Source organism: Barbus barbus, assembly GCF_936440315.1.
Source record: "Barbus barbus genome assembly, chromosome: 44".
Lineage (NCBI taxonomy): Eukaryota > Metazoa > Chordata > Actinopteri > Cypriniformes > Cyprinidae > Barbus > Barbus barbus.
In genome coordinates, this window is record NC_136722.1 from 7,394,190 (window position 1) to 7,408,426 (window position 14,237).

Here is a 14,237-nt window from a genome sequence, read left to right on the forward strand (position 1 = left end):
CTCCCAAGCCCCCTGCTCAAGAAAGCACATGTACAGGCCCGTCTGAAGCTTCCCAATGATTCAGAGGAGAAATGGGTGAAAGAGTTGTGGTCAGATGAGACCAAAATCCAGCTCTTTGGCATCAACTCAACCCGCCATGTTTGAAGGGGGTGGAATGCTGCCTATGACCCCAAGAACACCATCCCCACCGTCAAACATGGAGGTGGAAACATTATGCTTTGGGGTGTCTTTCTGCTAAGGGGTCAGGACAACTGTACCACATCAAAGGGACGATGGACGGGGCCATGTACCGTCAGGGCCAGGGCATTGAAGCAAGCCAGGGCATTGAAAATGGGTTATGAATGGGTATTACAGCCTGACAATGATCCAAAACACATGTGAAGTGTGACGTGACATTCAGCCAAGTATGGTGACTCGGAATTCGTGCTCTGCATTTAACCCATCCAACCTGCACACACACAGCAGTGAACACACACACACACCGTGAACATACACCCGTTTCATGCTGCAGCGCCCGGGGAGCAGTTGGGGGTTCGGTGCCTTGCTCGAGGGCACCTCAGTCGTGGTATTGAGGGTGGAGAGAGCGCTGGACATTCACTCCCCCCACCAACAATTCCTGCCGGCCGGGGACTCGAACCCGCAACCTTTGGATTACAAGTCCGACTCTCTAACCATTAGGCCACGACTTCCCCCAATGGTCAAGGCAACAAAGGAGTGGCTCAAGAAGAAGCACATTAAGGTCCTGGAGTGGCCTAGCCAGTGTCCAGACTTTAATCCCATAGAAAATCTGTGGAGGGAGCTGAAGGTTCGAGTTGCCAAACGTTGCCTCGAACCTTAATGACTTTGAGAGGATCTGCAAAGAGGAGTGGGACAAAATCCCTCCTGAGATGTGTGCAAACTAGAAGAACAATCTGACCTCTGTGATTGCCAACAAGGGTTTTGCCACCAAGTACTAAGTCATGTTTTGAGAAGGGTTCAAATACTTATTTGACTCATTAAAATGCAAATCAATTTACAACTTTTTAAAAATGTGTTTTTCTGGATTTTTTGTCGTTATTCTGTCTCTCACTGTTAAAATAAACCTACCATTAAAATTATAGACTGATAATTTCTTTGTCAGTGGGCAATCATACAAAATCAGCAGGGGATCAAATAATGTTTTGTTCCCCTCTGTGCTGTTTCCGGTGTAGTTTCCCTTTTGGGCCACTAGGTGGTGCTAGTCCCTTATTTTTTACTTTGTCATAGTGAGTGACTTTTGACCTTAGTAGCAGCCATCTTGCTGTACTCAGTTGATGCTGATATCACACTGTTAATGCAGCTATTGTCCATCTATTCATCATCTTTGGAATCGTATACAGAAGCTTTGTCTGTAAGTGTTAGAATGTTACAAGTACTTTATGTCAATCTTATGTTTGTGTTGGTGACGTTGCTCACGATACATTTTATGTTTAGAGAGATTATTTTAAGTACATTGTTACATACATCCTCATTTTTATTGTGAAGAACATGTGCTGTTATCCTTTAATCGAACTGTTGAATTTCTTCATTGCACATTTTCTTTAAGTTTTCTTTTCCTCTGTATTTCAGTTTTACTCTGTTCCACTTGTATTGGAAGTGGTGGTTGGAAATAAATCCATGCTACAATTCAAGGTCTCTGTGGAAAGAGTTATCTATCTGCCTAGTTAAAGAAGGGAAACTCTTTTATGAGGGCAGAATACCCTCTGTATGTTCTCGGCATGACCCAAGGAATATTTTGAGACCAGTTTTATTACAATAGACTAATGTAATGAGCATAAAATTAAGCATTTTTGAAAATTTCATTATTAATTGTTAATGAATGGTTTATCACTTTTGACCAATATGTGGTACTGTTTCCAAATTGATGTGGCGTGGTCAGTGTGAGGTGACAATGTCAATATGTCAATGCTTTGCAGAGATACAGTGTCAGATGCAGTTTTGCATCATTCCATGACTTGTTGCCAGCATGGTCTGAAGATGATCAGAGTCAAATGTTTTGAAAATCAGACAAATGGTCTAGGAGGAGTTCGACAAAGTAGGTATTCAACATAAATTAAAGTGGCTGACAGGAAGTTCAGCTGACTATGGCAAAATTAGTATCTATGTTCTCAGCATGACCCAAAGAATATATTGAGACCAGTTTCATTACAATAGGCTAATATACTCAAAAGTTATTCGCATTTTTGTAAATGTCATTATACCTTTTGATCACCACTAGGTGGCGCTGTGCCGAATCTGTGCAGGTAGCTTTTAACCATTGCAGGTAGCAGGTAACCATTGTTGTTATAACACACACCACGTATGTTCAGAATACACTAAAGCGTTGTGGAGATATGGCTGCATGTCAATTTTTGCATGCTTTTCGTTGAATTCATTTGCACATTATTCGAGAAAGGTAAGAGCATATACTGTAAAAAAACAGGAATGTAGTGTCCGTGACATCACCCGTAGGTTTCTGAAGAGCATTATTGAAGCTCAAAGTGCGTGGAGATGGGCGTCGCTATCTTGGCAGTGCATCACTCCCAGATAATCGAAAATGGGCAAAAAGGCAGGACGTGGGTGGAGCTGGTTGCTGAAACCACGCCCGCCTAGTGCAATGGTGGTGACAGCAGGCAATCCACCTGTCACTCAAGTAGCCATGCCCTTAATTATGCAGGACTTTAAGGCTTAATATAATTTAAACGGATGCGTTATAAAAACAAATCACCCCCCTCACAGTTGTAATAAAGGGCAAAATTAGCTATATAGACCAAAACCACTTTTTGTACCAGGCTGTAAACATATTTTTTTCTGCTGTAAAGTTGGGCATTTTAACATGGGGAGTCTATGGGACTGGGAACGAGTCTCTAACGGCCAGTCGATGAATTGCAGATTCTCATGTTTTTCTTTTGTTGTTTGATTAATATCATTAGCCTAATATAAGAATTGCATACTGACACACATCCAATATTTTCTTAACTGTTTATGTTTAAGACGTAACCGACTGTGTTTACTTGGATACTCGTCAAGACAGCCATTGTTATGTAATATTGTGAGTATTTGCTTATTTGCTCGAGAAGATGCGAAAGTGAATGACCCGATCTTCAATGGCACGATTTTCTTTTTCTATTTGATGTGCTGTTTATACGCAGAAACTGACTTTGGCGTGCATATGAGACGCAATAGTTAGGTTTAGCGGTGTGGGGAAGGTGCGTATCATAAGCACGCCAAAGTCAGTTTCTGCGCATTAATAGCACACCAATTAGAAACAGAAAATCGTGCCATTGAAACACATTTTCATGAGACCAGGCTGCGATTTGCTACTGGCCTGATCGTTCAGATAGCTGATTATAGTTTCAGGGGGGCTGAGACGACAAATAGGGGGGCTGAAGCCCACCCAAAAAGGGTGAACCGCCCCTGATCTGAGCCAATTTTGGTGCAAATCAGACAAACCGCCTGGATGAGTTCGAAAAAGCAGGTTTTTTGAACTATTGAAAATTGAAAAAAAAATCTTAATCTTTAGAATTTTTAATTTTGGTGTCCATTTGAGTCGGCATGAGCCAAGGAATCAGAGGAAAAAAAATTCTGTCTAAACTTTACAGTTCAAAGGTTAGTAGCATGTGCAAATGGGCATTAGTGTTGGTGCTAGAGAGTTTGAGACTCCAAACTTGCTATGGTTAATGTTGAGACTGTCCTCTATAGGCCAGGACACACCAAAGCTGACAAGAACTAGTGGCAACAAAAGCCGATGGTGTTGTCGCCTCACGTTGGCAGTGCCTAGACCAAAAATTTGCACTTGAACACACTGCTCAGACTACAGCCAACTGCAAACTAGCATATGCGTTCTGTGCTTGTGTGAGAGGAATTAACTGTCTTATATCAGCAGCTATCAATAGTATATATTCATCATCCAAAAGGAAAAACCAGATATACGAGATACAGTATACGCAGATATACAAAATGTAAACAAAGCAGTGCTTGCTTGCCATTTTGAATATCAATTATGTTGATAACTTAAGTGGCTCATGTTGTTATGAAAACATTCACATATTGGAATGCTTGGGAAAGATCTCGTAACGTTAGAACAGTCTTCTATCTTCTTCATTTACTTGCTCGTTTTCATCACTTTCGCTTTCGTATCCAATCAGAGTTCTCACTCCAGCCGATGGCCCCGATGCCAATTTAACATGTTGAATCAGGCATTCTTCCTCCAAAGTGAGCCCGACGAGAGCCAACTTGTGGAACACACCAAACAAACTAGCCTGACATCGACCGAAAGCCGACCATCGGCTGATGTGTCCCGTTCTAATTTCATAACTTTCCAGCAAGCGGTTCTATGGGCTGCCATAGACTGCCAGAGAGGAAGAAGAAGAATAGGAACACCAACGGATACAATAGGTAATGATATCTTCTTCACTGCATTTATACAAGAAAAGTGAACAAAAATGTGTAATAAATTGAAACATTTGTGTATCAAGTCTTTTAATTTCATTAAAAAAAAAGTAAAAATAAAAAGTAAAATCAAATACAATAAATTAATTTTAACCCCCTTTATGCATTTGTGTAAGGTTTTGTTGTTTATTTTTTGCATTCTATGGTTGTAAATGAATTTGAGAAATTTGTGTATTGGGCATTGATGAAGTCTCAGATTTAATTCATTTGTGCTCACCTGGGCTGATTCTAGACACTGGCACTCCTCCAATAGGTGCGAGAGGTTTGTTCATCAGAGCTGAGGTGTCCCAAAAGTCTTGTTGAGACTCCTTGTTATTCAGAGATGGTGTGTTCTTGCTTATTAACCCTAGGATTGATAGAATTATTATGTAAAAACCTAATTTACCCAAAATAGTACATTGATTTTCTGAATTAAACTTTTGTTTAGAAGGCATTTATTTTTAATGAGTCGAGAAAAATTTACCTTTATGCAAATAAGCAGTGATGCAATGTGTCAACTGTCAATGAGATCTGAACATGTGATCTGTGTTCTATGAGATACTCATCTCAAGCCATTACAAATGATTTGTCGTGCAGGGATATTACTTTTAAAAATGTGTGGAAAGCCATGTCAGGAATTGTCAGCATTGTGAGCTAGTTTCAAATATGCACTTATAATCATTCATCTTCATGATAGTATTGATAGTATTGTGCACCGCTGTAATTCATTAACAAAAAAATTAAATTAAAAATAACAAACATGAAGTGACTAAATAAAACTGAGATCTTGCCTGGCAGGTATCTGGACTGGCGCAGGTAATGTTGTCTGGCTGAAGAGGTGATCTGGTGACTAGAGTCTGGTTGGTTCAGTCTGCTGGTGTTTGGTAATTTTGTTACAGTGCTAAATGTATAAAGGGGTTTCTGGTCCTTGGGCCTGCAAAGTTTTTCATAACATAAAAAAAAGAAAGAGTGAAATCTCAAATGGAATAACTGAAATTGAAAGTGCAATAAAGAAGCACAGAAGCTCTATTCTCAAACTCGCAGCCATGATACTAGACTATGATACTAGTAGGTTTCACAGGCATGCTCCCAACACAAAAGTCTGCTAAAAAGATAGGCAGCAACATTATGCAGCTTTCTAAACTAGACAAGCCCTCAGCACAGATCCTTATGGCCAGAAATGAATACATCATGCTAGAACGAGCTGGGACCAAAACAGTTTTTAACAAGAAGGATGTTCTTTGTGATTATGGCCATTGATAAGCCTCTACTACTAATTGTCTACTACTGGCTAACAGAGGTGGGACCGTTTTGCAAGTCACAAGTAAGTCTCAAGTCTTTGCATTCAAGTCTCGAGTCAAGACAGACAAGTCCCAAGTCAAGACGGGCAAGTCAAAGTAAAGTTGCAAGTCCTCAACTTTAAGCTTCAAGTCCTAAACAAGTCATTAGTGCTGCTTGCCCAAAGTAGTATTTCTGCTTTAATTACTAAAGTAAAATTTAAGTCATTAATAGTCTATAGTAAGTATAATTATAAAGATATAATAATTAGTGGTGTTTCATTGAGGAATTAATCATTGTTTGTGAACAAATATAGGCCTAAGTGAATGAATAATTTATTTTAAATCCACTGTTTCATTTGTAAATGATTCAGTGATTTTAATGAAATCTAATCCCAATTTAGTGATTTTAGTCAAATATTTAACAGCTTACTAATACGTAATACAGATGCTCATTTATCGCCACCTACTGATGTAGGTCAACAGACATAGACATAGCTTTATTGACATGATTGTTGGGTATTTATAGTATTTACAAAACATTTATGGTACTTTAAGTCTTAAAGGGGTCATTTGACGTTGCTAAAAAAGAACAATATTTTGTGTATTTGGTGTAATGCAATGTTTATGTGGTTTAAAGTTCAAAAAACACATTATTTCCACATACTGTACATTATTATTATTCCTCTATGCCCCGCCTTTCTGAAACGCATCGATTTTTATAAAGCTCATCATTCTGAGAAGCGAGGCGTGCTCTGATTGGCCAGCTATCCAGTGCGTTGTGATTGGCCGAACACTTCCTCCGTATTGTGATGGCGTAACCTAACGCCGACGAGACTAAAACAAAAAACCCATTACAAACGAAGCGGTGGTTACATACAGTGGGGAAATAATTACTGATTATAATGACTTGTACTGTCTTTTTACGTAAACATGTCACGGAGAAATGCCAAACAACAAGCACTACTCTACACAGCTCAAAACTCACGTTTGAATAGTCAGCAGCAGAAACGTACTTACAGGCTGTGAGTCAGAAGCACCAGACTGACCATGCAAAGTTGGAATTGCCCCACTTTATGGAAAAAGCCTTTTGTGCAAGCCAGCATTGTAGGCTACTCTCCTGCCAGGTACAGGAAATAGTCATCCGTAAAATGTGCTGCACACACTCGAATATTTACATTGGACTGCTCTGGAACACTGTTATAAATAACACTTAACCACTGATTTCTAGTTGTGTCCTCTTTTGGAAGCCCAAACAAAGTACTTTCGCTTTCACAACGAAACACAGCATCTCCAGAACATGGCGCCGGCGACAGCAACAATACTACAGCGAGAATAATAATCATGTCCCCTTATATTGTGTATTGTGGACAAGTCTTAACTTTTAGAAAGAATATCTCTTTGGTTTTGAGACTTTAGTCTTTGCAACTTCAGGGATCTTATCTATGCACAAACAGCTTGTAACACTCCAAAGAGAAAGGAAAACTTGAAATCGCATCATATGACCCCATTAAACAGATACGCTGATTAGGGCTGGGTATCGAGTTCGATACTTTTTAGGCACCGACCGAATTGCCTCGATACCACCGAATATCGAAAAACGTCCTGTCGTTCGGTACCAAATTTCGATACCTAAGGGGTTAATCTCATTAACGTCAGTGAGCCAATAATCCTGCAGCACTAGGTGTGTTTGACTAGAAGCGGCGCGGCGCTGATTGATCAGTGTTTGACATCCGCGAGAGCAATTCGAAAGCGTACGGAGCAGTCTGCTCTCTATATCGCGCAGTATCGCTTAATGTTACTTGACACAGACTGAAGCTCGCGTGACATTTCAGCGTCTGCTGTCTCACTAAATCAGGTCATAAACTCATGAACAACAGCTCCAGAACTGCTCTGAGAGTCACTTCATGAGCATTTTACCATTTGATTTGAGTAAAACTTGCGTCATATCATATACACACAGAACTGTAAAGGTATTCCCGGAAACCCGTCAAAATAAAAGTTCGGTTTAACTTCAAAATAAACGTTCGGTTTTATTTCTGCCGACACTGTGGCAGAAATAAATTAATATTGTTCAGCAGAGTGTACATACTTCTACTACTAGGCTACTATTAAAATTATTAAAACTCTTATTTTTTAATTAATGATCACACAACATTTCTTCCGTGTTTTAATTTTAATAGTAAAATTTTGTTTGCCAAAATAATAAATAAAGTTTTATTTTCAATAATTTAAAAGAAAAATTAAATGAATTTTTTTATGCCTTCATTTGAAAACCAGATAAAGAACACAGAATTTCTGAGGAAAATATTTCATAAGGCTGTTTTAAGAATAAATTTGAGTTTTTATGCATTCAAATAATTAGACATACTACAACACAGAATAATTTTTATAAAATAAAACATATTGTGAAAGAAAATAAAACACCCACTTATGAAAGTGGATAAAGATTTTAAATTTCTTGAAGTCTTTAACAACCTAGAATAAATTAATAGAAATGATGATTCTGTCTGAGCTATGCGTTTTAAAACGAGCACGCACTAGTGTAAACTGAAAACTATTTGAGCTTTATTAAAATTATTTGTACTGATTTATTGTGTTGGCTATATTTTGTTCCTTTGTACAGTGGCTCAGGAGATAAGTCTTTGAGTCTGTATACATGTCAGCAAGCTGAAAAAATAAAACCAAAGTTTTTGAGATAATGTAATCTTGTTAAAATTGATTTCATAAAATTGGTATCGAAAAAAGTATCGTTCAGGAACCGGTATCGAACTCAAGGTATCGGTATCGATATCGAACATTTTTGAACGATACCCAGCCCTAACGCTGATACAGAATTTTAATTACTGGGCAAAGAGATACATGAAATGAAGCTGAAAGTAAATATATAACAATAGTTATAATATGTAAATGTTAAATAAAAATAAGAAACCATCAGTGAATGGGTTTAAACGACGGATTGGATAATGTGTTTTCTTATAGCTCTATATTATTTTATGTTCTTATATAGGCAATTCCTTCAACAAATATTGATAAATTATTCAAATGTCATGCTGTCATGGAGACAAGTGCAATAGTTATAATCATGACACTGCACTGTATTTTTGTTATTCTTCATTCAAAATAAAATGTTAATATTTAATATAAAATTTAATATTTTCTTGGCCACAAGTAAACCAAACATGTCTGGCACTACACCATTCACTATAGTAGGTTTAAGAAATGAGGCATGCAAAATTATTCACGCGAAAACTGTAGCTATTTAGCTATTACACAAATATATGTAAGTGACTGCATTTTGTGTTTTAAACAAGTTCATAATGATTGATGAGTTCATAATGATTGATTGATCACAGTTGATGGCTTAGTTTAGGGTCTATATGTGGCCTACTATGCAGTAAGAGCCTGTCGGATTTACAAGTGAATTCATCCATTTCTTCTGAAAGTGAGTGGCTGGTAAACAGGAACAATATAGTGAACTTTATAGGTAGGCTACATACAATGTGTGTTTGACGTGAAAAAAAATCCTATTATTATTGCCATTTCCACATACATTGTGTTTCTTCTTATTATTATTATTATTATAAATGGTTTATAGTGATTATGTGTATTTTAAATGTCTAAAATATTAAATAGCCTTAACATTATGTGGATGAAAACACTAACAAGCACTCACTGAGCGAGTCACTCTGGCTAAGTGCCAAAAGCTGCACTAATCAAGACTAAGTCGAGTGGCAAGTCTTCTTTGATTATGTCGAGTCAAGTCACAAGTCCTCAAATTTGGGATTTGAGTCCGAGTCAAGTCCAAGTCATGCGACTCGAGTCCACAACTCTGCTGGCTAAATATCAACTCTACCTTCATGTTCAGACCATAACACTCCCTTTCCCCTAATGCCAGTGATGTATGCTGACCTTTATGCAGAAAGAGACTGATGCAAAATTTACTGAATAACATCAATCTTGTAGCCTCCTTAAACCACACCATTTTTGTTCATTTGGCCAGAGGAGAACTGGTCCTAAGGTTTTTTCCTCCATTTCTGTCAAATGATGGAATTTGGGTTCCCTGCCACTGTCACCTTTGGCTTGCTTAGTGGGGCTCAAAAGACACTTAAAGGTGCTGTATGTAAGTTGTTGACTCTACTAAAGCGTAAAAATACCATAATATGTTTGCAGATATTTAAGAAACATGCTAAGTTAACATACTTGTTTATCTGAAAAACAATCATATAGTCAGTTATTCTCCTTTGAAAATTTGCGTTCCGGTCCGGTCTGTTTTGGTTTGTGAAATCCGCCCACTACCAGTTTACCCAATTGTATTTCGGCACACTGGGTTGCCAGTTGGCAGAAAACACAGCGTATTTCATTTCAGTCATCATCATGTGCGCTCGTTCTATGGAGAGAGAATTGTGTCTTTATTACATGCGCGAAAATAAATGATCCGAGAGAAAAAAAAAAGTTTGAGAGAAAAAGTTATCACACTGATAGCAAAAAAGCATTTCATGAGAGAAAAAAAAATATTTGAGAGAAAAGGTTTTCATACCAATAGCAAAAAATAATAATATTTGAGACTAAAAAAAGTTTTGAGAGAAAGTATTTTCTCATAGAACATAAAAAAATATACATTTGAATTTTTTTTCATTATTTCTGAGAAATAAAATCTCTCTCAAAATACTTTGAAAAAAACTCTCAAATATATATTTTTTGCTATCAGTGTGAAATCATTTTCTCTAAAAAAAAAAAGTGTTTTTCTCAAAACGCTTTTCTTTGCTCTCGATGCAATTTCTTGCTCTCGTGTCAGATTTTGCTTTCACTGTGAGAATTGTGTCATGGGCGGGGCCACGTTCCTATTGGCCAGTCGGGTGAGCATCGTCTTGTCTTGGGAGTCGAACTGAATCATTACACCATTGCTCGGTTCACCTGCATGATACCGCCTCTGCCTTATGGCTAGTTTAGTTGAGCACGGACACTCCAATGTTTGGGTAAGATGATGACACACAGCTGGCTTAGCAAGTTCAGCATCACTGAAGATTAAACATTAAAAAATAGCACTCATATTCAGGAATGAATGTGTATTATATTATTTGCTTGCTAATCGCTAGTAAAGCTAACCAGCCATCATGCTAGGTAAACTTGCAAACTCACCTGGTTTATATACTATTTTTAAATCAAATGCCAAATGAATGTTTTGATTTAAGATAGTTTCACGCCTTATTTAGTGAGTAGTGAGCTAGTTTCTACCTTTGCACTTGCTAGCCTCAAAGCACCTGAAGAGTAACTGTTTGTTCATCATATACAACCTCCTGTACAACTATCAACTAACGTTAGTATGCATGGAAGGTGGCAACCCTATAGCTATCTAACTTTAGACAGTGATTGATATACCGTTTGAAAGTATCTCACCTAGTTTTGTTTAAAATAAGTTAGTCTTTGTATGGTGGTTGCACTACACGTTTAGCTACACTGCACATGTAGCTTGCAAACTCAGCTACACAGGGCTTATTCTAAATATTTTTAAACATCTAGCCGAGGTCTAGAGCTGACAAGGTAAATTCAGGTCTAGGACTAACTCTTACATTAGCAACCCACGAATATGTTTGTGCCTGTACTGTCATAGTAATTAAATTTATGCTGCTATATTTATAGCATATATTTCACATATGCATAGCCTTCATGTCAACTTATCTGTATTTCCTCCATTTAAATAGCATAGTCTAAGTTAAAGATTTTAGAGTTATATTGCTCTATAGCCTACCTATAGTGAGCGATACAGATGCTAAACACAATAATAATCATTTTAGGTTATAGTTCAGTTATAGGTTCAAACAGAAAATGTATCATATTGACCTTAAAACAAAATAGTTTATTCTGAGTCCATGGAGTAAAACTGTACAGGAGGTTGTATATGATGAACTAGGGCTGGGCGATATATCGGATGACATTGTTATTTTCATCTCGTCAGTAAAGCCGGTTCCTTGATTAGTAGTAAATCGCCATCACCTGCTTTCAGATGGAGCGGCATTTACTACCAAAGTTCACTGACAAGCTGAACCATATCGCATTAATTATTGCAGGCGATACGTCTGTGATAATGAAGGGGAAATTGCCCCGGTTGTCAGTGAACTAACGTTACGAAGCTAGTGAAAACTTCACTTACAGTGAAACTATCTAAATCAAAACATTCATTTGGCATTTGATTTAAAAATAGTATATAAACCAGGTGAGTTTGCAAGTTTACCTAGCATGATGGCTGGTTAGCTTTACTAGCGATTAGCAAGCAAATAATATAATACACATTCATTCCTGAATATGAGTGCTATTTTTTAATGTTTAATCTTCAGTGATGCTGAACTTGCTAAGCCAGCTGTGTGTCATCATCTTACCCAAACATTGGAGTGTCCGTGCTCAACTAAACTAGCCATAAGGCAGAGGCGGTATCATGCAGGTGAACCGAGCAATGGTGTAATGATTCAGTTCGACTCCCAAGACAAGACGATGCTCACCCGACTGGCCAATAGGAACGTGGCCCCGCCCATGACACAATTCTCACAGTGAAAGCAAAATCTGACACGAGAGCAAGAAATTGCATCGAGAGCAAAGAAAAGCGTTTTGAGAAAAACACTTTTTTTTTTTTAGAGAAAATGATTTCACACTGATAGCAAAAAATATATATTTGAGAGTTTTTTTCAAAGTATTTTGAGAGAGATTTTATTTCTCAGAAATAATGAAAAAAAATTCAAATGTATATTTTTTTATGTTCTATGAGAAAATACTTTCTCTCAAAACTTTTTTTAGTCTCAAATATTATTATTTTTTGCTATTGGTATGAAAACCTTTTCTCTCAAATATTTTTTTTTCTCTCATGAAATGCTTTTTTGCTATCAGTGTGATAACTTTTTCTCTCAAACTTTTTTTTTTCTCTCGGATCATTTATTTTCGCGCATGTAATAAAGACACAATTCTCTCTCCATATCGTTCCTGTTGGTGTCCTCAGTCTGGCAACCTGTGTGTGAGTCAAGTCTGAGGAGGAGGGGCCGGGTGAAAAAAACCCTCTCCAACATTTTGAATTTGGACTGCAATACCTAGTTCATTCACTAGGTGTCAACCCTACATACAGCACCTTTAATATTCAGTAATATTACAGATTTGAAGGCACTGACACTATCGGATGAGAACAAAACTTAAACTAAATTGAGCTGAATAATGACACTACCGTCTTCTTTAGAAATATTTTAGAGCCAAATCAAATGTTAATAATTGAGAAATTTTGCAACATTGACAGTTACTGAACTGAACTGATTCAACATTGAACTGACTCAAGCTAAATACCAACACTACTGTCTTCAGTTGAACTGCTTATCGCTGCATTGACCTAGTTTCATAAATGATGAGCAAACATAGAGCCATACATAGCATTTCAAATGAAATGGTTCAATTTCTGTTTGGATGCCTTGTTAGAAGTTTAGTAGATAGCAAGGCTGCTTAGTAGGTTTCGAATAGTGTGCTAATTGAAATGTGCTAAAACTGCTGATGTTAAGCTCTGAATGTAGAGATCATACTGTGTAGTAGTTTTCTCCTCCTCGGGGCCTTTACTTGGTTTTTTAGAGAGGGTTGCTGCGGTATCAGAACTGTCAGACTCATCCCAGCTGTCTGAGGGTTTCATGTTGGTCTGTCCCCACCTTCTTCGTCCGTTCTTCAGCCCAATCAAACTGTTCTCACCCCCGACCACCTCATGTTAGGAACACAAAGTATCATTGTACTGATGTTCATTTAGGTACTCATATGCAATAGAGAACTATAACAGGTATTATTTAAGTTTCATTTTGATTTATCACAATTCTATTTGTCAAGAAAGGGAGAAGTGGCTCAGTGGACATTTGGCTTATTTAACAGACTGTACTGCATCATACAATTATTATTAAATATTTTGAGTCACTTACATTTTTATGCTTAATTCCCTGTTCAAATTTCCAAACTGATAAACAAGGTAAAATCATTGTCTATGATAATCAAGATTGTGCCACAGATGCAGTAAAAAAAATAAAAATAAAGTTAATAATAAAATACAACTTTTAAGATTTTGCTATATCATGTGGCATAAAACAACAAATCCATAATGGGAATCTTTATGTTTTTCAAAGGTAATTACAACATTACATCTGAGAAGGAGGTTTTGTACCTTTTGTGTGTATGGAGTGAGAGGATCTGTCTGAGAAAGAGACTGGGGCAGAGGAATCTGCTGCAGTGGCTGATGGGAGCTTCTGCTTTGACCTTTAGTCTGTGACGGCAACGCTGGTTCTGAGACAGACTGCAGCTCTGATCTGGATTCAATAGGCAGGGTCGTCTTTATCTGAGCCTTCCGTACATCGGGGGTCATGGGTAGAGGGCCCAGAACTTGTCCTACTTGGAAGTAGGGGTATCGGAGTGCCTAAAATGATGTTTAGAAACAATTACTTACACAAACATTAATATTCTCTTTATAAGAATAATTAAAATATTAATGTTAAAAATGAATTGAATTGAAATAGTTCTTCT

General features: G+C 37.5%; 1 protein-coding gene across 4 annotated transcripts in view; it reads right to left on the reverse strand.

Moving 5' to 3' along the window:
- The window catches only part of mak (male germ cell-associated kinase), a 98,164-nt gene that overhangs the window by 25,822 nt on the left and 58,105 nt on the right, over positions 1-14,237 (reverse strand). For all 4 annotated transcript variants that reach the window (XM_079406914.1, XM_079406915.1, XM_079406913.1 and 1 more), the window contains exons 9-12: positions 13,882-14,130; positions 13,262-13,431; positions 5,220-5,362; positions 4,667-4,795 (exon numbers count right to left, since the gene is read on the reverse strand). In XM_079406914.1, the coding sequence (XP_079263040.1) occupies positions 4,667-4,795; positions 5,220-5,362; positions 13,262-13,431; positions 13,882-14,130 (691 nt within the window). The remainder of the gene's footprint in view (positions 1-4,666; positions 4,796-5,219; positions 5,363-13,261; positions 13,432-13,881; positions 14,131-14,237) is intronic.